Here is a 23,900-nt window from a genome sequence, read left to right on the forward strand (position 1 = left end):
GGACGAGGCCAGAGACCCACCTAATCCAGCGACCTGTTCTCAGAGTGGCCAGCCAGGTGCCCAGGGGAAGCCTGGAAGCAGGACCTGAGGGCAACACACTCTTCCCACCTGAAATTCTGCACACCTTAGATTTTTAACCTCTGTGAAAGCTTTTATACATTTTGTTAGCTTTTGTATAGTACTGCCATGCAGTGGCTTCTGGTCTTATTATTGTTGACATATTTCTAATGAATTGCTACGTTTGCTTTATGATGAGTTTAAAATGTGACAATGTTCATATAATCCAACTGGGTTGTTTTTTGGACTGTCAGGGAAGAGTGCGCTGCTGCTCAGATCCTGCTTCCAGGAGAACAGGATGCTGGACTAGATGGGCCATTGGCCTGATCCATATGTTGATATATTATGATTTGAAATGGTTTGGTATTTGATTGTTCTGACAGTGATGCAAATTAAAAAGCTGAATGCAAATTTAAACATTAAATATTTGAAACCCACGGTATGTGGAAAAGGAAAGAACGTTCATAAGTTGAGGTCCACTTACCCATCCACCTCTCTTGATATAAATATAGACCCTGAACTTGGAGTGCGTAACCTGTGGACTTCTGAAAAAAGATTTGGGGACTCAGCTCACAGGTTTGGGAGTTACGGCATGATGCCATGATTCCACCTTTAAGAAATTCTGTTCTAATTGGGATTTGGCAGGTGGTACTTTTACCATAATTGTAGACAGTCTTCTCCAACCTGGCGCTCTCTACATGCAGATCAGACCGTGTCAGCTAGGTCTGATGGAAGTTGCTTCCGAAAGCACCTGAAGGGCAACTGGCTGGGGAAGGTGGATTTTACAGAGCTTAGTTGGGATGCTGTTGTTATGGTGGCACATCATTCTGTAACTCTGAGGAATTACCAGGCTGAATGCTGTTCTAATTCGATCGCTGGCTGCTGCTGCTATAGCAGTAATCTTTATTGTTAAGTAGGTGTTTCAAAACTATCTTTAAAAATATGTTGTATGAATTTGCTTAATAATGCTATTGTGAGGCACCTTAGAAGAAAGGTTTCATCTCTAAAAGCTGGGATATAAATCTACTGCATAAACAAATGCTACAGCATAATCTGTTCTGAGATGGTGGCCTTCATCTTGAAATCATTGCTTTAAATTATTATTATTATTATTATTATTATTATTTCTTACTAGGTATGCCAGTGCTGCGTACTTATCAAATGACATCTCTGTGGCTGTGACCCATGGGAACTGGAAGGAGGCGCACAGACTCTATGAGGTGGCCAAAGAAATCTGGCAGGAGTTGAGGGAACACTTTTCTTTGAGGTATGAAGGCTGAGTGGAGCAGGAGGAGGCAAGGGGGGTGATCTGCAGTGAACACATGTGTGGGCTAGGGCTTGATGCAAGTTGTACTCAAAAAAGTGGAAGGGGGGCTGAAACAAAGTGTGATCTCATTTCTGGTGTATTATCATCATCATCATCCCACCTTTCTGCCAGAAGCAGGACTCAAGGTGCCCCCCCCCCGATTAATCATGGATAAAACACCAAAAGTTAAAAACATATAAAATACAGTTTTAAAAGTCATTAAACTATAATAGCATTTAAAAGATGTAAAAATAGCAGAGCACTCTTAAAAGCCATTTCCTTAAAAACAGTCATTTCCCCAAAGCTTGCAGAATTAAAGCAGTCTTCACTGGAAAGGCGTTCCAGAGTCTAGGAGCAGCCACTGAGAAGTCCCTCTTCCCATTTTTGCACCAGATGTGCCTGGGAGGGAGGTGGGACTGAGAAAAGGGCCTCGCCTGAAGAGCTGGGCAGCTTCATGTGAGAGAATACAGTCCTTTGAATAGCCTAAGCCTAAGCCATGAGGGCTTTATAGGTCATAAGCAGCACTTTGAATTGTTCCCAGAAACAGCCAGTGGAGAGCTGCTATAATGAGGGAGTCGTGTGCTCCCTATAACCAGCCCTGCTCCACAGTCGGGCTGCAGCTCCTTGGGACAGCTGCAATTTCTGAGGACCTCTCAAAGGCAGCCCCACGTGTTGCAGAAATCCAAATGGGATGTAACTAAGGTGAGTGTCACTGAGGACAGATCAGGCATCTCCACTAGTACAGTGGCTTTAACTCTGCAAAGGCAATCCTGGCCACTGCAGAGACCTGGGCATCCAGGATCAGGGCTGAATCCAGGGCGGGTGTAGCCTGCGTTTGACAAGTGGCTCATGTTCTCTGCTATAAATAAAACCAGAGTCTGTTTTGTTTGCAGCTTTGGTATTCTAGGAAGCATTGATCATGGAATCATAGAATCCTAGAGTTGGAAGAGACCACAAGGGCCATCGAGTCCAACTCCCTGCCAAGCAGGAAACACCATCAGAGCACTCCTGACATATCATCAGGGTTTATTTGTCACAGTTCCATGTTTTTGTTCCCCAGCTCCGCAGAGGTGAATTGGGGAATGGGTTTTCATTTTTCCCTGAAAAAGAGCTTGCAGGCAAATTTATTCTTGACAGTAAAACCCTTGAATAGCTTAGGGTATTATTCCTGGCCAGAAATTCAAGAGAATAATAAAGGGCCTCTGTCAGGGACTCAGCGGGAGCGCAGGGAGGAGAAGAGATGGAGAGCGAGGGGGAGCAATCCGAGGGCAGCGTAGGAGAATATGACAGCAGCCCGAGAGATTCCATGAGCCTCTCCAGCGAATCGGAAGATTCACAGAAGGGGGCGCCGATGGGCAGGGCAAGGGGCGACCCAAGGGGGACACCCCAGAAGCAAGGGGCCAGCGGGGACTCCCAGAGCAGCAGTTGGAAATCAGGACCAGCTTCCCCACCAGAGCGCAGTGGGGGGGAGGAGTCCCAGGTGTCAGAGCCCACATATGCACCACCAGCGAGAGAAGATGAGTCAGGGTTGACCACGCCTCCATCGGAGAGCGAGTTAACGGTCAAGAGGAAAGTTGCAGGCTGGGCGCGCGCGCCAAGTTCAAAGGTACAGGCGAGCGGCACAGAAGGTAGCCCGGATAGGGAACCAGGTCCTAAAGCCCGCCGGAAGGAGGGGCAAGAATCGTCAGGGTCAGCGTCAGAGGAGTCCAGGAAAGATGAGACCCTAGCGGGCAGGAGGGCCCAGAGGAGAAAGGAACTTAGGAAGAGGTGGAGCAAGGCGAGGGTCTTAAACTGGTGTGGAAGGGGAGGAGACTCAGACGGGACTTCGCCGGTCTAAGGTCGGGACGTAGAGCTGCACGCTGCGGCTTTAAAATGGAAACTGAATCTCAATAAAGACTTTTGTACATAACTACAGCCTAGCGTTGGTCCTCTGTGAGCTGGGACCTGGAGGCAGCTCTGACAGCCTCATTTTACAGTTTATAGTTCATAGTTTAAAAGATTCCTTTGAGAAGGCTAACATCTATTGTGGCATAAGCTTTCTTCAGTACACTGGCGAATCTTTGTTGTCATGAGATTTGGCCATGTGGGAGGCCTTTTGCAAGACCTCTTTACCCTCTGCATATGGGAACCAGCCTCATGTTGACTCTTCCGCTTCCAAAAGGATTCTGTAGAGTTACAGTGAACTGCTCTGGATATTTGGCTGACTGCCTTCAAAATGTAGTCTAGCCTTCTTTCCTTGTTACTTTTTTTGCGCAACACAGATTTTATTTTAGATTCAGGTAGGTAGCTGTGTTGGTCTGACGCAGCCAAAATAAATAATAAACACTACTGCTTTATAATGTGATCATGGAACATCCAGAAAATATATAACAATACAGGTATGTAAGAACATGAATCCTTCCCAAAATATAATTATAAAAAAGCCTCTTACACATGTACCTTAACTCAATGAGAGGTGTATGTGAGCTTGCTTTTGCCAGGTAATCTCATTTGTATTAGGCCTAATTTGAGACAAACAAACTCTTGTCTCCTCATCACCACAAAGAAGTCTTTCTCTTTTCTGATCTTTCATATTTGTCAGAGTTGAAAATCCCTGTTCACAATAATATGTCATAGAGAACTATAGAAGAATAGCCAAGGCTCTTGAAGAGAGGCATGGATACTGTTTCTGGTTGTATATCCAGAAAGAGTCCAGTGCATGCTACACACTGAAATGTTGAGTGTTTCTTTGATTGTCTCTGAATCTTGCTGCCACACATGCCATCCTATCCTGCCTCACCTGTTGAGAACTAAGCTATAACCCCTTCCTAGAAACATGGAAGGCTGTGCGGTACTGTGCCAGGCTGTTGGCCTATCTAGGTCAGTAATGCCTGTACTCTAGGCAGGATTTCAGGCAGGGGTCTTCCCCATCTCCACCTGGAGATGGCAGGGATTGAACCCGGGACTTTCTGTGTGCAGGGCCGGGCCCTCTACCACTGAGCTGCAACTCTCCCCTGACATAGCAATAGGAGGGATACCTGTGCACTGCAGGAAATGGTGGCTGTCTTACAGCTTTTGCTTCTCCCAAGCAATTGCCCATCTCCAGCCTTTTTCATAGAATCATGGAATTGGAAGGGACCCAAGGGGTCATCTAGTCAAACCCCATGCAGTACACGAATCGCAGCTAGAGTGGGTAGTTCCATGGCAAAGACTTCCTGTATGTCCCCCCCCCCCTTTGCAGGTACCATGCAGCCCTCCCGGAATACTTGAGGCGTTTTACTGTTGGGTGGGTGTACACACGAATCTTCTCCCAGGGTGTTGAGATCTTGCAGAGACTACATATGTATAAGGTAATTAAAAATAAATAAATGAATGAATGAATGAATAAATAAATAAAGTGCCTTTCACCAGCAGGTCCCAGGGCAGCAATTAAAAAATCCAGAATTAAAAATGATTGAGATGTATTCACAAGGAATAGTGTGGGCCCTGAAAATGTATGTCTCAGATATCTGTCAAAAGGCCAGGGCAAAGAGGTGTGTCCTCATCATTCCCGAAAAGCTGTGTGGTGAAGAAGCCAGGCATTTAAATGCGCAATGTGCTGGGGCCAGGGAATGCCGGACAACAAGCATTTCTGTAGCAAAGTCATAAAGCTGACTGGAAGCTCTGAAAGGACCAGCCTGTCCTGGCTGCAAATGGTATCGAATTCCAATGTTCAGGGTATGTGGCCGAAAGGGCACTATCCATGCAAAGGGGGCAGGTGTCAACGGGCTTGGTGGAAACCCTGAAGATTGCTAAACGTACAAACAAAAAACTACTTAACACTCAGGCAATTTTTGTTGCAGGGCCACTGTCACGTTTTACTACTAAGCATTTCTGTATTGCAGTTTAAAGTCTTTGAAGTGCTTCACATACTTTCCCTTGCCATAATCCTTGCCATAATCCTTACAACAGACCCTGTAAGATAGGCCTCTATTACTTGAGTGCCCCCATAATGCAGATATAGAAAGCTGGTGTTCCAGCTTTCCCCAGGGCCACCTAGAGAGCTTGTGGCAGAGGCAAGGAGTGAGGTAGGAGTTTCCCAATTCACAGCATGGTCCAGGAATGGTCAGTGTGGCCCCCTGCAGATGTTGCTGGATATCTAAACTAGCATCATCTTTTGACCATTGACCATTCTGACCAGGGCTGGTGAGATCTGGGAGTCCAGCGTAGTTTGAGGGCCACAGGTTAGCTATCCCTGGCTTAGTCCCTTGCTCACCAAGCTACACACCTTTTTTTGACCGTTGGCCTTGTGTCTGCCCTAGGAGGCAGTGGAACAGCTTCAGGATCTTTTGGCCCAAGACGTTTATTGTTCTGACAGCAGAGGACGGTGGTGGGATCGTCTGGCTCTTAACTTGCACCAGCACTTGAAAGACACAGAGGAGGTAAATGCACCCATCTCTGCCCCCTTTGCACCTTGCTTGGAAGGGTGATGTCTACTCTCCTTGCTCTCCCACAAGCACCTTCCATCTGGCTGTCAACCCTGGATGGGGCAACTTGTGCCCCTCTTGGTTTGGTGGGGGGGGGGGGTCCGTTTGCTCACCTCTCTGCAATGCTTGCTTGTCTGCTAGGCCATCAGGTGCATCAGGAAAGGTCTCCAGGACCCATTTGTTCGCACAGGCCATCGACTCTCCCTGTCCCAGCGAGCCCAGAGGATGAAAAATTCCTCAGCGTGTAAGAAGATAGGGCATCTCCTCCAAGATCTGCCGCTTCTTTCCGTGGAAGATGTCGCCCATGTGAGTAGCTATTGGATGTCTGGAGAAGCCTCTCTTTTGTGGTCTGGTGTACATTTATAAATTGGGAATGTGGAAAGGTGCCAGACTGTTTTTTTTTCTTTTTCATCTTGGCTTCTAAAATGGTTCACACCCAGTTCATACATAATGCTAATGCATGGTTTGTTTAGCCAAAGGTGGTGCTGTTGTACATGTGAACCTAGCAGGTGTCAGGGACTGGCAGGGCACTGAGGAGTGGGTGGCAGAGGCTGTAGGGCCAGAGACTGACCCAGGGGAAGGGGGCAGCGGTTTGTGGGGTTTTGTGCCTGCTGCAAGGCAGGAGCCAGGGCTGAAGGCAGGGGAAGAGTCTGAGCAGGAGGAGCTAGGGGAGGAGATGCAGGATACAGGGCAGGAGCCAGACCTGGAGGAAGGGGTTGGGTGTGCCAGAACTGGAGGAAGCAAAAGTGCCTGACAGGGAGGCGGTGGAATCCCCTCCACCACGGTCCCTCAGGACCAGGAGGGGCTTGAAGAGACAGGCACAGCAGCAACTTCTGTGTACCAGAAGCCACAGGTTGCTTGTGTGTGTCCCTTTAGACGAAGGTTCTACAGTTTGGGTGAAGGCATGGTCATTCTGTTGTTCCAACAGTCCAGTTCAGTGCACAAGCTGGGGGAGGGGGTGCCAGCTACTTGGTCTCCAGAAGAGTGTGTGTGTTCTGAACAACTTAGGAGCTGCCCTAAGTGCATGCTTCGTCAATAAAGAGTTAAACTACCAGCTGTTTGTCCCCCTTGCACTGGGTATGTTAAGGACAGCAGGCTAACCATGGTTTGTATTTTGGCAACAGGCCACAGTGTCAAGCCATGGTTTGTTGGTGGTCTTAACTGTGGTTGGGCATTATGTCCAAATCCAGCAGCCTTGCTTAACTGTGGTTTGTTGAGCTACTCCACCCTGGATGTTCGCCAAGCTTTGACGAAACAAGCTGTGGCTTGTTGGCCTGTCTGCCGCTGGTTGTAGAAACTGATCAGAACAAACTAGGTGTTCACATTCTGCGTCGGCCATTCCTGAGCTTTTATTGTCACAATGCAGGGTGGTAGGAATTCTTTGATGCAAACTAACACAATCCCAGAGGAATTGTTTTTGTGTGTGGCATATTGCCCCGTTCAGATAACTCAGGAGTAGCACCTGCTCTTTGCATGCAAAAGGTTCCCAGTTCAACCCCTCGTGTGCCTGCAGTTAGAAAGAGTCTCTCTGGGAAAGTGGGTGAGCAAATAGTCTGAGTTGGTATAAACCATCTGGTTATACTGAGTTTTACTAAATGTAGGAGCCCTAGCTCAGAGACTGAGCAGCAGCCTCTCATGCAGAAGCCCCAGACGCAGTCCTCAGTGCTGCCAATTAGAACAATCTCAGATCGCAGGTGATGGGAAATAACTTTTTCCCTTGGTGAGCCACTTCAGCTGACTGGCATAGTGGGCATGTGCCAGCTGATCAGTCAGACAGTCCAAACCATTAATAAACTGCTGGCCTTCTTTTTAGGAAGCTGGATTTTGATTGCTTGAGTTGCCACTTTCCTGAACATGTTTTGCCCAACTGCATTCTTTCTCCTGCAAGAGCTGCCATCAGAGCACCAGCCTCTTGTGTCTTCCCATGTCTCATTTAATACGCTTCAGAGGCCTATGTTCCCTTCTGTGCTGTTCTCCTCCTTTGCTGTCCCCACCTGAGAGCTGCTTCAGCAGTCGTATGGGGCTTCCTTCCTACGTGTTCAATGAGACGTGCAACGTGAGAACAAATTTCCAGTCCTGACAGCAGCCCCATTTGTCAGTCCCCAAAATGAGTCAAAGGGCTGACAAGGAGACAGCACTTAAGCGCTGGGTGGTCTTATTTTTAGCTGGTGTTAGCAAAGTTTAAGTAGCAGCCTCTCTTCCCTCTCATCCCCCACTTCTCTCTCATTATAATTTAGAGTTCTGTAAGTGAGAAAACATTGCAGTGTACAGTGTTCTTGTCCAGGGTGCCAGCCAGTCAGCAGTGCCCAATGACAGGATACTCCATTCATCTCCTCTCCTCTCCCTCGCCGCCTGGTCACCCAACAATCTGTTGCTACTGAGCATGCTCAATATTTATTGGGCTAGTTTTGGATTTTTACCACTTTGCAGGTTTTTCTTTTCCCTAAAGGTTCTTTGTCATTCTGCAAACTTTGGACTTCTTCTCCCAAGGCTGAGGCTACTCCCTCTTTTGTATAGGGGGTATATAGAGGATAATAATTGATTTCTGCACTTTGATTGATTGTTTTTTATATAAAAGATTTTTTAAAGTTTTTTCAAACAAATATGAAAAAAACATTAAGTTTCCCCCAGTCACCCCCCTCCCCCAGGAACAGAAGATGTATCAGATTTTAGGCCCAGCCAGATGGGCGGGGTATAAATAATAAATTATTATTATTATTATTATTATTATTATTATTATTATTATAGCATAAGCCTGTGTGCAAATTGATTATTTTTCATCAGGATGTGAAATCCAGCCTTTCCCACCTGTCCCCCTAACTGTTTTCTATGCAGTGGCCCTCTCTCAGTATACTATTATTACACACCCTTCACTCCAAGGTCTCTCTCTCTGTGTGTATAGTGATATGATTTAATTTGCTCCTCCCTCCTGACCCCCCACCCTCTCCATGGGGCCTGTGTAAAGTTTTCACCATTTCCCTCTTGCCCTAGTCGCCTTCTGCAGTCTCCTTTTGTTTATTTTGAACATACCTTTAAACCACGCTCTCACAGAAAATATAGCATGGTGGCACACTGGGTAAAAGCATGGTGTTGTAGCAGCCAAAGTAAAAACATCAGTAGTTTTGATTTGCAGGTTACCATCAAAGGAAAGCTGTGCCCACAGACTGGAATGGGGAAGTCCATGTTTATCATGGAAGATGTTGGTGCCGAAGACCCAGGAGAAGACCTTGAGCCTTCCACTGTGGTGTGCTCTGTCGAGGAGCTGGCATTAGCCCACTACAAGCAGCATGGCTTTGATCAAGGTAACGGCTGGCCGTTGCTATAGAAAGCCATCAGCCAGCACTCTGCCCCTCCCTCCCAATGCTCTGTCACACTGCCGTGTGATCAGGAAGCAGCCAGTGTGGCTTAATGGTTAGACTGTTGGACTATGACCTGGAAGACCAGGGTTCAAATTCCCACTCCGCCATGAAGCTTCCAGACTGGGACCTAACCTCAGCCTCATTTAAGCATGCTTTACAGTTATCAAACCTGAAGGTAACCAATGTATGAACAACTTGCGGTCAAGTTATCCTAGTACAGGAACCATTGCTACTGTTTCACCAGCTGAAGCTGATTAAAAACGCCCTATAGTCAGGTGGTTTTGTGGATTCTGCAGTTTCAGTGCATCTCCTTCCCCTCCTCCACAAACCCCGCTCCCTGCCAGATACTAGGAAACAGATAATTTCCTCACAGAATAGAATCACCAAGAAGTGGTAAATCATGGCCGACTTTCTGTTTGTAAACTCCGCTGCTCCAGAGAAGCGGACACGGAGCAATGGTTCCAAACTACAAGAAAGAAGATTCCACCTAAACATTAGGAAGAACTTCCTGACAGTAAGAGCTGTTTGACAGTGGAATTTGCTGCCAAGGAGTGTGGTGGAGTCTCCTTCTTTGGAGGTCTTTAAGCAGAGGCTTGACAACCATATGTCAGGAGTGCTCTGATGGTGTTTCCTGCTTGGCAGGGGGTTGGACTCGATGGCCCTTGTGGTCTCTTCCAACTCTATGATTCTATGAATAATAAGGCAAACTTTTTGCTTTGTTTTGCAGCCTTTTGTTAATGCCTCTTCTTACGTAGCAATCAGCTTGTGTCCTGAAAATTAACTGGCAGATAGGTCACCCAAGTTGTAATTGCTTCCAAGTTCTAAAGTAGTTGAAAGAAGGTAGGTTTTGCTGACCTGATGCCCTGAAGGCTAACCTTGAGTGCTATTATGTCGCATCTGGGCATGATGGCGGTTCCTCGCTCTTAAGATGCTCCTCCGCATCCCAAACCGTTTTGTCTCTGGGGACTTCTGGAGAAGGTGATGGCGGACTGGGCATCGACTGCTGACACTCCTGTCAGCAGAGATAATTATGCGGTAATTTAAGATAACTGGGTTATATATCTTGGTTACCAAAACTCCCTTTTGAAATGAGAGTTAGCCTCACATGCTCAGAAGGTCATGCCTCATTCTCTCCCTCCCCTCTGCCTGAACTTCTTCACAACCCTTGGAGGGACTGGAAAGAACAGCCACTGTGGAATGTGGGTGTTGGCCAGAAGACCTCTAGCGCAGTCAAGAGTTGTTGGAATTCATCATATTGGATTGGAGAAGGATTGTGACTGACATTTAATGATAATAAAAATTGAAGAGCTTCTTTTAGTCGTCTTTTGCCTGGAGGAAGGTGAATGTGAGAGGTCTGGGAATGAAGATTGAGGAAACATTGCCTAGCAGATGGAGAAATAGCTGGACACTAATAGAGCCCAAGGGGACGCAGGTGGCGCTGTGGGTTAAAGCCTCAGCGCCTAGGGCTTGCCGATCGAAAGGTCAGCGGTTCGAATCCCTGCGGCGGGGTGCGCTCCCGCTGCTCGGTCCCAGCGCCTGCCCACCTAGCAGTTCGAAAGCACCTCCGGGTGCAAGTAGATAAATAGGGACCGCTTACCAGCGGGAAGGTAAACGGCGTTTCCGTGTGCGGCTCTGGCTCTGGCTCTGGCCAGAGCAGCGATGTCACGCTGGCCACGTGACCCGGAAGTGTCTCCGGACAGCGCTGGCCCCTGGCCTCTTAAGTGAGATGGGCGCACAACCCCAGAGTCTGTCAAGACTGGCCCGTACGGGCAGGGGTACCTTTACCTTTAATAGAGCCCAAAGTTATCCTGGAGTGCATACTTCCAACACTTTCGAATAATTGTTATAAACCATAATATACATAATTGGCAGAGAACTGGAAGACTTTCCTTTAAAAAAACAAACAAAAAACTTTTTATATCTTACTTATGACTTCTTCCTCCCCCCCCCAGCCCCAATTATCCTTATGTTTTGTTCTGCAGTTTGAAGTTCCTTATCTTATATCAAGAAAGATACACACAGGAAGGTAATGGGTTGAAGATAGAGGGCAGAGAGGATCTCTCAGGGTGAGGAGAGGCTGTAGGAAGACTTAGTAATTTCCTTTTTTCCTTCTTTTCCTTCTTTCCTTTTTTATTCTCTTCCTTTCCTCATCTCCCCCCCCCCTATTTTTATAGTATCTTATGTTGAAAACCTTCAATAAAAAATGATTACACAAAAACTTATTGTGTTCAGTGTGACAAACAACCTACTTGAGAGCATGTGAGGATCTCAGGTCTCACTATCTCACTATGTCTTGGTTATCGTTAATCACCACATAATTATCTCTGCCAATGGGAGTGTCTGCAGTTGACATCTAGTCAGTCATCTTTCCTCTCAGAAGTCCCCATCATTGCCGATTTTCAAATCATTTTGAGTTGTACTCTGTGCATCTTTGAGCTCTGTGTTAGTGATAAACTGGGTGTCAGAGGTAGCAATTTTTGGTTGGCAGCTTAAATATCCTGCAGTGGCTTTCATGATTGTGATGCTGTGATAATTCCTCAGGGATTCATGGCGAAGGATCTACGTTCAGCAGCCTCTACAGCCTCTTGATGTGGGATATTCTCTTCATGGGTGGCATCCCCGATGTCTTCAGGAATCCTTACCAGGCATGTCTGCTTGTTTTTAAAGTGCTTTTTATTCTTGTAGATGATGTTTGAAAAGGATATTCAAAACAGCTTCTTTTAAAGTCGCAGAATTCTCCCAGAGAAACGCCTCAAAAACAATTTTGGGAATTTTGTTGCAGAATACACAGCTTTTGGGGAGCATACCTGCGCACAATGGATTTGGCATTTGCTGGGTGTTTTTGGAGTAGGGCTGGTGGCCTTGAGTTGCATCTTCATTATTGTCTTTAAAATAACTATAAGGAAGAGGCAATTATGGGAACGCATTGGCTGAGCAGGGGCCACAGAATTGTGATGGCTAATTTGCACAACAGTTTGCAAAAAAAGTAGTAATAATTTATATACATCTTGTTTGATCCTCAAAACAGTCCTGTGAGGTAGACAGGATGGGGTCAGAGATAGGAACCTGCCGAAGGTCAAGAGGGTGGAGCAGTTCCCCTGTGAGAAAAGAACCTGAGCAAGGGAAGACAGAGTGCAGGTGTCTAGGTTCAAGAATCATGTGCAGGAAATGGATAGAGAAGTTTTACTCCCATCTCTTATCCCATTGGACCTTGTGTTTATTTAATGAAGCTGAAAGGTTGGAGATTCAGGACCGAAGAATGTCTCCTCAAATTGTGTAGTTAACCTGTGGAATTTGCTGCCACCCACTTAGATGGTGGCTTTAATGCTCACATTCATGGAAGATCAGGCTAAGGCTGTGGGGCTGCACATACTAGCCAGGATGGCTCTTAGCTACATCCAAGATCAGAGGCGGAGCTGGGGAGCAACAGCACACGTGGGCTGTTGCCATCCTGTGCTGCTTTTGGGCTTCCTATAAGGGGCCTCTGGTTGCCCACTCGGGGGATGGGGTGCTGGACCGCCTCATCTTACCTTTTTATGTCCAGGTGGGTTTCATGGCTGAATCAAAAACTGAGCTCCTGTTTCCTTATCACTGCACCAGAATAATTGCCAGATGTTCCCAATCATATTCCAGGAGCCATTACTTCTGTGGCTCCAGAGAGCAAAACTCGAGTGTGGCCTGGGGTCAGCTTGATGACACCCAGACACACAGTTGCGAGCCGGAGTCACCGAGGAAATGAAGTGGAGATCCTGAGGTTCTTCAGCCAGCCGTTTTAGCCCACAGAAGGCAAAGAACCCACCTGGATGAAGTGTGCAGTGGGGGCCTTTTTGGTGGGGGCTCTTTGCATGTGAACCTCTCTCCCAAACTGAGATGTGTCTGCTCCCATCTCTTCATAGTTTTAGGTGACTGGTTAAGATGCATATTTTCTGTGGGTGTTTGCGGAGGAGACACCCAGCTGGATATACGGATTAGTTGCTGCTGCTAATAGAAAATCATTCGGAGTTGTTGTGTATTTCAAGGACTGTGTTACTTTATAGATTGCCTTATTTCACTTAGGAGGAGGACAGTGTATTAAGTATCCAAATAAGCTGACAAGTGGTAGTTTGGGGCCTCTCTGCCTTTTACTGCACCCTGGCAACTTAAGACGGTTTGTGTCGCCAGCCTCTTTCTTTCAGGGGAAGCAGTAGGTGAGGGACAGGGCCACACTGACAGTCCATTTCCTGCAGACTTCCCCCCTAGATCTCTACACTGACAGCTTCTATGAGAACCGGAGGGAGGCCATTGAATTCAGGCTCCGCTTACTGCATGAGGCTTCGCCTGAAACCCTGGAAAAGTGGATTGCGGATGTCTGGAATGCCCAGGAGGGCAAAGCGGCAGCGTTAATCAGCTGGGACCGATTCTCTTCCCTCCAGCAGGCCCAGGTAGGCGTCAAAGGCCCTTTGAGCTGCCCTGGTTCCCTTCTTACAGGAAAAGGGGAGGTGTCCATCTTGCTTGATACTTCAGTTTAATTTGAGGCATTGTGTCTCTTCTGTAGTTTACTGAAAAAAATGGCATTTGAGGTATATGAGTTACAAAATAATGTTTTTGAATTGCTCTGAACTTAAGGCTAGAAAGCAAGCAAGCAAAGCCCAGCAGCCATGGCATGGCAGGAAACCCTTCTGGAGGAGGGCTGGGGGGGGCACTGCCTGAATTTTGTACTAGTGGATTTTGGCAAGCAACATAATAATGTGGCAATATGAATCTATGGAAGTCTTATCAGTGTTCACATCCATGAAAATGCAGTTGGTTGATGAATTGTTAGAATTGCACTTAGAGGAGTTCCCTGCCTGTCAGAAATCAGGCAGGCACCTTCACCGCACTCTTTTTGGTGCCCGAATAAATTTTATGAAATTAAACAAAAAGCAACAAATGAGGTTGTTGCATAAGTCAGTTAGTGCTCATTGGTGTACGATCACAACCGTTATATATGCTGCTTCACATACACACATCCATTTGCTCATTGCTCATTCATATACTCTGTAGTTAACCTGTAGCCTCCCCAGGGGAGGAGATGATCTTTGTGGGGGTTGCAGTGCACAGGGAGGGGTTAACCCTTCCCGTTGGCACCCTCTTGGCAGTAGTAAGGTTTCTCAAAATTCTTCCATTGTGCCAAACCTTTAAAAAACAACAAAAAATCATTGGAGAGTGAAGTTGGGGGCAGAGGGGCTCATGAGCCAGAGGTTTCCGTCCCGTCTTCTAGCCCCTTGCAGTTTGGGAGAAGGGAGAAAAAGTGGTCTTTCTTTTTGTAGCACCTGGCGTGTTGCTTTGGGGGTCCTTTCCTGAGTGGAGTTTGCCGACAGCTGAGCAGAGATCTGCGTCACTGCAGGGGCGGCCTCCCTGATCTCGTCGTTTGGAGAACGGAAGATCACCATTTTAAGGTTTGACCCCAGCTGCATTGTTAAAGTTGCAGAGTGTACAGGTCAGGGATGTGATGTATGAGAGTGCCCAACAGGTGGAGCCAAATAACCCCCCCCCCATCTTGCAGTCATCAGTGTAAATGATATCTAAGCAGTTTATATCAAGAAATGAGGCTGATAAGCAGCAGTTCTGCCTGGCCTCTGAGCATCGACTGCCTCAGGCTAGTTGGAAGGTGGCTGGAGCCAGGCTGGAGTGTTTTACTGTTGATCATGAGCTGCTTTGGAGCAAGTGGCATCTCCTGAATGTGGAGGGAGCAGCGTTAGCAGAACCTTTTCAGTGGTTGCCCCAATGCTGTGGAACTATTTGCTCCTCGCTTGGCAGGCTTTTTTTTAAAGTGATCTTGGGTTTGCTTCTTTGGAATTTTATTGATTCTGTGGTCTTACATTGCATACTGTTATGGGTAGCACTAGTAGTTGATTAGATATCAATCATTATTCTCTGGATGAACCTGCAAGTCTTGAATAAAAATCCTCAGAATAATGATTTTGCATCCTGTTGGTTGTTGTTTTTCTGCTAAACAAACTTAAAGATCACAAGGTTGCAAAACTTGTGCGCCTTTAGGAAAGCGCACTTGTTTTTATTTTCCCCTTGTGGGAAGAACAAGACACATGCTATGAAACTGGCTTCATCAGGCAGCCATTGCATCTGAATTTTTCAGTGATTCAAAATGCAGATCCAAGTTGGACTGCTTGGATATTACCTGTAACAATTCAGTCAGGTAATTGAGTTCTGCATCCCATCTCCTTTTCTCTACACAAACCACAAATAAAGAAACCATGTCGTCATTTTTTCTGATGAGTGATGTCTACAAAAGATTACATCAGAATCAGCCTGGTGCTAAAAGTGTTTTTAAGAGCGGCTATCATTGCTTTCCTCTGGTTGGAGCCAACAGGCCACCTGGCTTGCGCTCATTTGCTCTGGTTTGATTTGGCACTGGCTGCAAATCTTTGCATCTTGCAACTTCTGTTTAGGATGGCTCTCCCTAGGGACCTAGAGCTTAACATGGCAGATTTCATGTATGTGATTTAAGTGGGAAAGGCTGAGGGCAGGGCTCTGGGCATAGGATGTAAAAAACCAAATGGATGCAAACCCTTAGTCCTCCTTCAGCCCACTCCCTTAAAGCAGTTCTTTGAAACCTACTGAGAAACTTCTCCTTCTCTCTCTGAACCATCTTTTCAGCTGGTGGAAGTCAAAGGCCCCAACGATCGCCTTTCTCACAAGCAGATGATATGGCTTGCCGAGTTGCAGAAGCTGGGTGCAGCAGTGGAAGTTTGCCATGTGGTTGCAAGCGGATCTAAAAGTAAACGCTTGAGCTGAGACTCTATTGTGGTTGCTGGGCTCAAGGCCAGAGTAACAAAAGCTGGACACATTTCACAGTTTTCGTTCCCTTAGCATGCAGCTGCTAAGACGACACAAATTCAGATGTCATTCTGAGAAAGGATGAGACTTTTCATTTTCATGGGAATCCTCTGAATTAGGTTAACTTCTGCACCCTTTCTTGCACATAGCAGCCCTGGCCGATTCTTCTTGTTCCAACAGCCCTCAGAAATCAAGCATTGCCTCAGCTAAACCTGGCAGCTGCCTGCTGTCTCATGCTAGGAGAAATGTCTCAGCTACACGGGTTTAGACAAAATGCAGCAGGTGGTGGCTCAGCTCAATTCAAAGTGGTAGTGGTGACCTTGACGTGACACCATGTGGCTCATTTCAGCCTGGGCTTCGCATTGCCATTCCTGCAAAAGCCCTGGCCTTTCCAGTTGGCTGGGACAACCAAAGCAATGGGCTCTTGGGTATGTTTAACACCCTTCCTTGCCCTTTTCCTAAATACAAGTCAAAGACACTCTTCCAAAAGAGTCTTTAATTATTATTGCATTTTTCTGCAGTCTTATGTATTAAGCTTTGCCAAAGTCAGACTGAGCTTAGAGGGGGGAAATAGCCATGACTTGCCGTCCCACTCTTGCAGGGCAGTCCAACCTCTCGGACCAAGTGGGCTGCAAGAGTACTTTGACAAAGAACCCACAGGTCACTCACTGAATTAAATTTCCATATTGTAAATTACAAGTGTAATATGCACAATTAATTGCAAATTTATAATTAAAGACACAATTCATAGATTTGATACATTTATTAAGGAGAATTTAATGCAAATATAGTAAAAGGCTATGTGCTGCCTCCCTGCCCTCCGCAGAACACACAACCGTTACGGGAAAGCTGGGAGAAAGGAACAGGAGAACCAACAGCAGTGGTTGCTGCTGCCACTGCGACTCCAGCGCCCCCGCCAGACACTGTGGGACAGCAGTCTCCTGGATGCTCCTGCCCCCGCTTCCCAGCATCCTCAACAAGGACTGACAATAAGTAGGGATGACAGACCAGCAACATTTGGAGAGCGTTGTTGTAAAGGTTACCTATTGAACTTGCACTTGTTTACTAGGGAGTAAGTCCCATTTATTCCAATGGGTCTTACTCCAGAGTAAGCATGCCTGGGATTACAGCCTATGTGGCCTTAAAAAAAGTTCATCCATGGTGCCTTATGACAGAGAAGCAGCCCAAAGGGTCTGCATGAGCATGCACAGCCAACTGGTTTGCCATCCTGCTCTCTCCTCTCCACTTACCTGAGCTGCTCTTGGTTCAAGGATGAAAGCCACCAAGAAGCCACCCACCATGCTGCGACAAACAAAGTAACCCATGGTACAAGTCATAAACATGGAACTTTGGTTGTTGTACAGCGCTGTGCCGGAAAGGAGGAAGAGGGGAAATGTTGTCCTTCACAGGCCATAACAATTCAGTCTCTAGTACACCTATGCAACAGCAAGAGCTGCTCCATCGGGCTGGGGGCTGCGGCAGAGGCATCTAGTTATTTGAAAAGACAGGACTCTTGCTCATGCCTCACAGCTGCTGCTCTTCTGGATGAATTCCAAGGGCCACCAAAAAGGCATTGTGGGCTACATGTGGCCCACAGGTTGGGCCACCCTGCTGAATGTTCTCAATTGCAGGGATCTGAGGATGACTTAGAGGGGATGCTACCTTTTGCTTGTTTAGAGTTTTGTTAAAGAACAGTATCCCATCTTAAACAAAAACTGTTAAACTACTGCAAACCTTATTTAAAAAACAAAAAATGTCCTCTTATTTAGCAGAGAGGCTTTTAAGGGTTTTGTCATTGCAGTGTTTTAACACATGTAGCTTTTGTGTATTTTAAACTAGAATCATAGAATTGTAGCGTTGGAAGGGACCCAAGGGCCATCTAGTCAAACCCCTGCAATGCAGGAATCTTGGCTAAAGCATCCCAGATAGCCATCCAACCTGCTTAAAAACCTCCACGGCAGGAATGCCCACATCCTCCAGAGGGAGTCCATTCTACTGTCAAACAGCTCTTACCACCAGAGAGTTCTTTCTGATGTCTGGTTCGAGTCCTACACTCCAGAAGAGGAGAAAACAAGCTTGCTCCCTCTTCCATGTGGCAGCCCTTTAGATACTTGAAGATGGTTATATATCTCCTGTCTCCTCTTTACCAGGCAAACATACCCAGCTCCTTCAAGCACTCCTCATAAGGCTTAGTTTCCAGACCCCTGATCATCTTGGTCTCCCTCCTCTGCACATGTTCCAGCTTTTCAACATCCTTCTTAAATTGTGGTGCCCAGAATTGAACACAGGACTGCAGATGTGGTCTGAGCAAGGCAGAATAGAGTGCTTTGTCCTGGACACTATAATTCTGTTGATGCAGCCTAGAATAGCATTAGCTTTTTTTGCTGCTGCATCACACTGTTAGCTCATGTTTACCTTGTGGTCCACTAAGACCCCTAGATTCTTTTCACAGGTACTACTTGGCAGGGGGTTGGACTCGATGGCCCTTGTGGTCTCTTCCAACTCTATGATTCTATGATTCTATACTGGCAAGCCAGGGGTCTCCCATCTTATATTTTTGCAGCTGATTATTCCTGCCTAAATGCAGAAACTGGCATTTGTCCCAATTGAAATTAATTTTGTTAGTATGGTCTCTGTTCTCCAATCTTACTCAAATATTTAAGGCTTCGGTAATTTTTAATTCTGATTCTGTTTCTTCGGCACTAGCTACCCCTACCAAGTTTGGTCATCTGCAGAATTGGTGAACTAGGGTTACGTTCTAGACCAAAGCAAGGGAATTCTGAAGTGCAGAAACCTGAAACAGCTAAATCCCTACTTCAAGTGTTTTCCCTCCATACTCAAGCATGTGACTGAAAACAGTCCTCAAGTTTTTTCCTACTTTTAAAAACTTTGTAAGAAAGTTTGTTCCTTCTCTCTGCTGGCACTTAGTCTTTTTTCCTGTTCTTGCAAAGACAAGCAAGTGACAGGAGCAGAGCTCTCAGCTCTGCCCCACTGTAAATGGGTCACTGCCAATTTACGAAGGCTTGGCTGCCAATACCCCTCCCCCCCCCCCGGGAAAAACACTACTGGACTTTATGCTGGTGGACATAGGGAATGTTTAAGCCAAAGTGACACTTCACAAATTCGTTGCAAAAAGGCCACAAGAGTATCCTCTTAAATGTTCTTCAAATGCACTGAACATATTTAAACCTTGTTCTCACATAGATATGTCCCATTACTCAGGTACATATGGATGGTAACTGTACTATGTAAATTAATGCACACCATTCTTAAAAAGTCAAGTTCCACACCAACAAAGACTACACTGGAAGGTTTGTTTGTTTTTAATTATGTCTTGATTTACTTCATATTCACAACATTGACAGGTTGGGGTTTTCTTTGTATGTGTTCCTGTCAGCTTTGCTTTACTCAAGTAAGGCATTGTTTTCGGCATCAAGGCTTTAGATTCCGTTTCAAAAGGGGGAGGGGCTCTTTCACGCTCTGAGTTGCAGGGGGTCCCGACTGCTGCAGTCAATTTTCTGATTAACAACTTCAGCCTTTAATTAAATAAAAATTTACAACAGGTTTGGTTTTAATGTATACCTTTTCTTTGGAGATTTAACAGTTAAACTGAAAGAGAATCTACAAAAACAATCACTCCAGAAACAGGATTCCTTCTGCCAATGTGAAACGCACACTTTTCAGTGGTGTCTCTTTGGTTCATGACCTGCACAAGGAATATAATTGCACTTCCATGATAAGTTACGTAACAGTCAACTTCCACTCTGCAGTAACTAAAAGGCATTGATTTCTACGTGGACCATAATCCATTTAGAACTCCATACACCAACCCCCCTGCTTTTTTAAACAAAAAATATCCTTTAATAATTGCAGCTGCATTTTGCTTGTTGCTAGGGTGAAAAAAATACAAAAATAAGCATCTATTCTTTTCTACACTTACAAAAAATTCCTAAAAAGGTACCTGGTTTTAGAAAGTACAATCCCTTTGGACTGTGCCCACCTACAAGCCCCCTTTTGAACTGAGTGAAGGCATTGCATGTAGCAGAGGGGGCTGGCTGAAGCCTGACAGTTCATAGCCCTTTAAATAAGCAATGGAGCCTGGATTTCCTCAATCAAGGACTTGCTGCAATTTACCTCAGGGTTTTGTGAAGGTTTAAATGTCTGCTTGCTACCCAGAAGGCAAGTCACCTGTCTTCCACCCTGCCCTGTGGTACCGCTGCATCAAGAAATGTGGGTAGCCACTCCCAGCCCACTTCAGTCAAACCACAGAGACTTCTCTATATGTCGTCATATGACGGGGCAGGAGGGGGAGGGGCAACAACTCCGCCATAACTATGTGATTACAAGACTGTGTAAGGCTAGATGAGAAAGCACTGCTCACCAGCCCCACTCCACTACTTCCTTGATTTCGGATTGTAGGACTCACAGCATTTTGCCCAGTTAAAAATATCACAGGCCCGGTACTCCAAAGTTCAGGCTCTCCTGCTAAACAGGCTTCCTTCCCTGTCTCTTTCATTTACAGTAGTACGAACCTGGGCAGCCATCCAGGCACTGTTGGCCTGGAGTTAACCGTATAAACCTGGCTTAGCTTACTCTCTAGTCTTAAAGCCATTTGTTCTAATCCACTGGGTATGGACAGTTTATAGGCAGCAATTCTTAAAGGCAAAGTTCAGTAACATCAAAAGGATAGAAAGGGCACAGGCTACAAAAATGCACTTAAAAAAAACTCCTGTAAGGAAGGGACACATGTCTCAAACGTTAAAACACCTTACTCAGTAATTCTTGCAAAGTATATTCATCCAACTTTCAGTTAATTAGCAAAATTTGGTACATCTGAAATGTAATTAAGACTATTAGGCATTAAGTAAAAATCAATATAAAGTCACCTTAATAAAGTCTATGATCTGGTACAAAGAGAACTGGTATACAAACTGGACATGTGATGAAATTTAACACTAGGGGAACAAAGCTTTGTCCATTCTAACAAGACACTAAACTTGTGAAGAGAAGCGCCTTGGACAGGTAGCCAATACTGATCAGCCCTTGCCTGTTTTCCAGTGAAACTAGTCTGACTTTCACTTAGTGGAAGCTTGGTCAAGTGTGCAAAGGGGTGTGTGTGTACAGTATTTTACAGACACCCAATGCAACTGGTGCTCAATGGGCTGGGCATGCTGAAGATGGCACTGCATGCCCAACATCCCAGTCTGATCCAAGTCTTTTGCTGTCTCTCTCTCACACACACAGCTCCTGTAAACATAGAAGCCTTCTGATCTGCAGCGAGTGAGGCAGCCTGGCTTTAAACAAACCCTAAACCCTGCCAGACAATTGAGCAGCTGAAGGGCAGTTTTTCACTTGGCTTTTACATGCATGCTTTGGATCAGGGGCAGAATGTGCAAAAGCTAAGAGACCTGGAAAGGGTAGCTGGGGAAAAGGGGCATGCTGCTCTACTGTAGAGCTGATTTTGCACAAAAACAAGTCACTTTCTGGATGTTGGCACATGCCACTGAAGACACTGCATAAACTAGCTGACCACTTTTGAATGTGAATCTTAGTCCACCTTCATGACCACGTGTGAAATGAAGCAACAGTGTGGTACTCTGTAAGTAAACTGGGATGTTACTGGCATGGGAATAAAGCCCAAAAAACTCTTAATATATCAAGGTTTTCTAGTTAATTCTTTCATACACCACTATCACATACATTCCGCATGCCATTTTGTTTTGGCCATTAAAAAAAATCAGCATCCACTGAGCACCAAACTTGACCTTAAAATAAAAATTTAAATACAAGTACAGGCATCTTCTTTGAAAGATATTTTACAGCAATCTTAATTTGGGCCTAAGATCTTCCACCTAATATTCTGTACCCATTGAGTTAAATATATACTTCACTGGTACTCTCATTAAGTTTTCTATTCCTGATCACAAAGTCAAAGAATAAGATGCTTTTGGAAATGTCCATAAATTGTGGTATTAATGAGATTCTGGAAATGGATACTACTAATGTGTAGCCTATTAGCTTACCACATTATAGTAATTGAATTCCATGATGGAGAGAGAGAAATCTTACTTCAAAAGCAAGAAAAGGCACTTTTAAGGTTATAATCGACTGACATTATTTTGAGGTTTGTTCAGCTGTAATGACACCAAACTATGGTAATGAGATTGGCAGCTAATTCTCCTCTCCACTTTAACTATGGTTAGTGCTACCAAGGACTCCTTTCATCCTAGCAGATGGAACTGACACCTACTTTGAAATCACAGCTGCTGATCCTAGGTGAAGGGGGAATCCTTTAGGCCAAGCTAACACGGCCGCCAGTGTACGCCTTAACCATAAGTTAAAGCAAACCCCAGTTGAGGGACTGGGGTAGTGAGGTCAGCACATGTTGTCCTATAGGCAGATTTTGTAAACTAAAAGGCAGTTTCAGATACTAAATGAAAAGAGGAAAAATGCTCATGGACTAAACTAGATCTCTCCACCATTCCCATAGCCAACCTGATCAAGATGAACACTTTAATTTATTTCAACGGGAAAGGTGCTTTTATAAAGTACCATTGAAATAAATAGGATTTAAAAGTCCCTACCCTCAGCTGAATCATGCCATGAATTTGAAACATGACTGACAAAATTTGTGGCTCTTATATTTGAACCAATTGTAGCGATCAAATTTGATGCAGCAACTTTTTTGACTCTAATGTCTGTCTTCATCTGTTAATTCATCCAAGCTGACAAGAGATGTGCTTCAAATCAGCAGCAGGGAATAGTAGCTTTGGGACACAAACAAAACACAGTCAGACCTTAGATTGTGGTGTGTTTGTGGGGAGACTAACCTCAAATGGTATGTGCCTTAGTTATTGGACTGCTGAAGAAAAATGAAACAAAACCCAAACAAAAATAAAAATTGTGCGATCTGAAAGCATGACACAGCTGCTTTTAAATACTTTGTGCAAAACATAAGTAACCTTAGTATATAAAGCTATTACAGTTTCTGGTGCTGTGGTTAGCAGTGTGCTGCAAAAAATGATGTGTCAGTCTCTTCTCCTTGTCTCCCTTCTATGTCTCTAAAGACATCAGTCTTCATTGGCAAGTGTCTCTGTGGACAACCAGATTTTGGCACCACTTAAGAATTTGCTCAGTGGTGTTCCCAAAATACTCCGTCGGCAGAGATTCCCTACAGGAGAAAATGGGAAAGAGGATGAAAGGAAGTCTGGGGTTGTGGAAGAATCATTGAGCCCATTTGCTCTAAAGTACATCCGGCTTTGATCGAGTTCAGAAGTGTTAGTGAGCAAAGGTGGGGTTCCGCTGTGTTGCCTCAGACACCGGTTCAGAACATCTACTTCATCTGCTAATAAAGAGATTTTATGGAAGGCAGTAATAAAGCCCCCACTGTTGATCTGGGCCTCAGGGATCCAGCGGAAGTAGCAGAGTTTCCAGAGTTTGATTTGTGTTCCAGAGAGATGGGGCAGGATTACACCATGCAGGTCGACTGGCTTAGAAAACCACTCTCTGAAATATTGCTCCATGCCATTGGTGGTGGCATCCGTATGGTGAAGAAAGTCTGGTTTCAGTTTTAGTATTAGGGAATTTCTTCTTGGAAGAAAGCCTTGCTCGCTGATAATACCGTTCTTCAGGGAGGGCGGGAGGCCCCTGAGTGTTGAACTGTAGTTCTTCTGGGAAGGGAAAAGTTAGTAAAATACCTTCAGTTTCCCATCAGGTTCAACTTGATCTCCACGGAGCTCCAGTTACAGTTAAGCAGACCCCACCCCCATCCCTCGAATAAATTACTTCTAGATACTATTAATATAGCCCAAAATGATGGACTTCTATTCTTCCATGAATTTGTCAAATCTCCTTTGGAAAAATCAGCACAATTTGCAATAACAGATGCCATATAATAATGAAGTACTTTCTGGGGCC

At 45.4% G+C, this 23,900-nt stretch overlaps 2 protein-coding genes and 1 long non-coding RNA gene across 4 annotated transcripts in view; 2 read left to right on the top strand and 1 right to left on the bottom strand.

Moving 5' to 3' along the window:
* Positions 1 to 16,740, top strand: part of FAN1 (FANCD2 and FANCI associated nuclease 1) — a 30,567-nt gene extending 13,827 nt beyond the window's left edge. Inside the window, exons 5-13 of the mRNA XM_079953543.1 lie at positions 1,193 to 1,324; positions 4,584 to 4,692; positions 5,644 to 5,763; positions 5,950 to 6,114; positions 8,942 to 9,110; positions 11,709 to 11,812; positions 13,394 to 13,588; positions 14,456 to 14,584; positions 15,804 to 16,740. Coding sequence (XP_079809669.1) covers positions 1,193 to 1,324; positions 4,584 to 4,692; positions 5,644 to 5,763; positions 5,950 to 6,114; positions 8,942 to 9,110; positions 11,709 to 11,812; positions 13,394 to 13,588; positions 14,456 to 14,584; positions 15,804 to 15,941 — 1,261 coding nt within the window. The 3' untranslated portion in view covers positions 15,942 to 16,740. The remainder of the gene's footprint in view (positions 1 to 1,192; positions 1,325 to 4,583; positions 4,693 to 5,643; positions 5,764 to 5,949; positions 6,115 to 8,941; positions 9,111 to 11,708; positions 11,813 to 13,393; positions 13,589 to 14,455; positions 14,585 to 15,803) is intronic.
* LOC307203048 lies at positions 6,121 to 7,629 on the top strand. The gene is made up of 3 exons (XR_013833105.1): positions 6,121 to 6,523; positions 6,566 to 7,229; positions 7,262 to 7,629. It is a non-coding gene; the product is annotated as an uncharacterized lncRNA (long non-coding RNA).
* A 2,550-nt stretch (positions 16,741 to 19,290) lies between the features above and the next one.
* Positions 19,291 to 23,900, bottom strand: part of MTMR10 (myotubularin related protein 10) — a 55,957-nt gene continuing 51,347 nt past the window's right edge. For both annotated transcript variants that reach the window (XM_079953230.1, XM_079953231.1), the window contains exon 16: positions 19,291 to 23,653. In XM_079953230.1, the coding sequence (XP_079809356.1) occupies positions 23,054 to 23,653 (600 nt within the window). In that variant the 3' untranslated portion in view covers positions 19,291 to 23,053. The remainder of the gene's footprint in view (positions 23,654 to 23,900) is intronic.

This window comes from Podarcis cretensis, assembly GCF_951804945.1.
Source record: "Podarcis cretensis genome assembly, chromosome: 14".
NCBI classification, from domain to species: domain Eukaryota; kingdom Metazoa; phylum Chordata; class Lepidosauria; order Squamata; family Lacertidae; genus Podarcis; species Podarcis cretensis.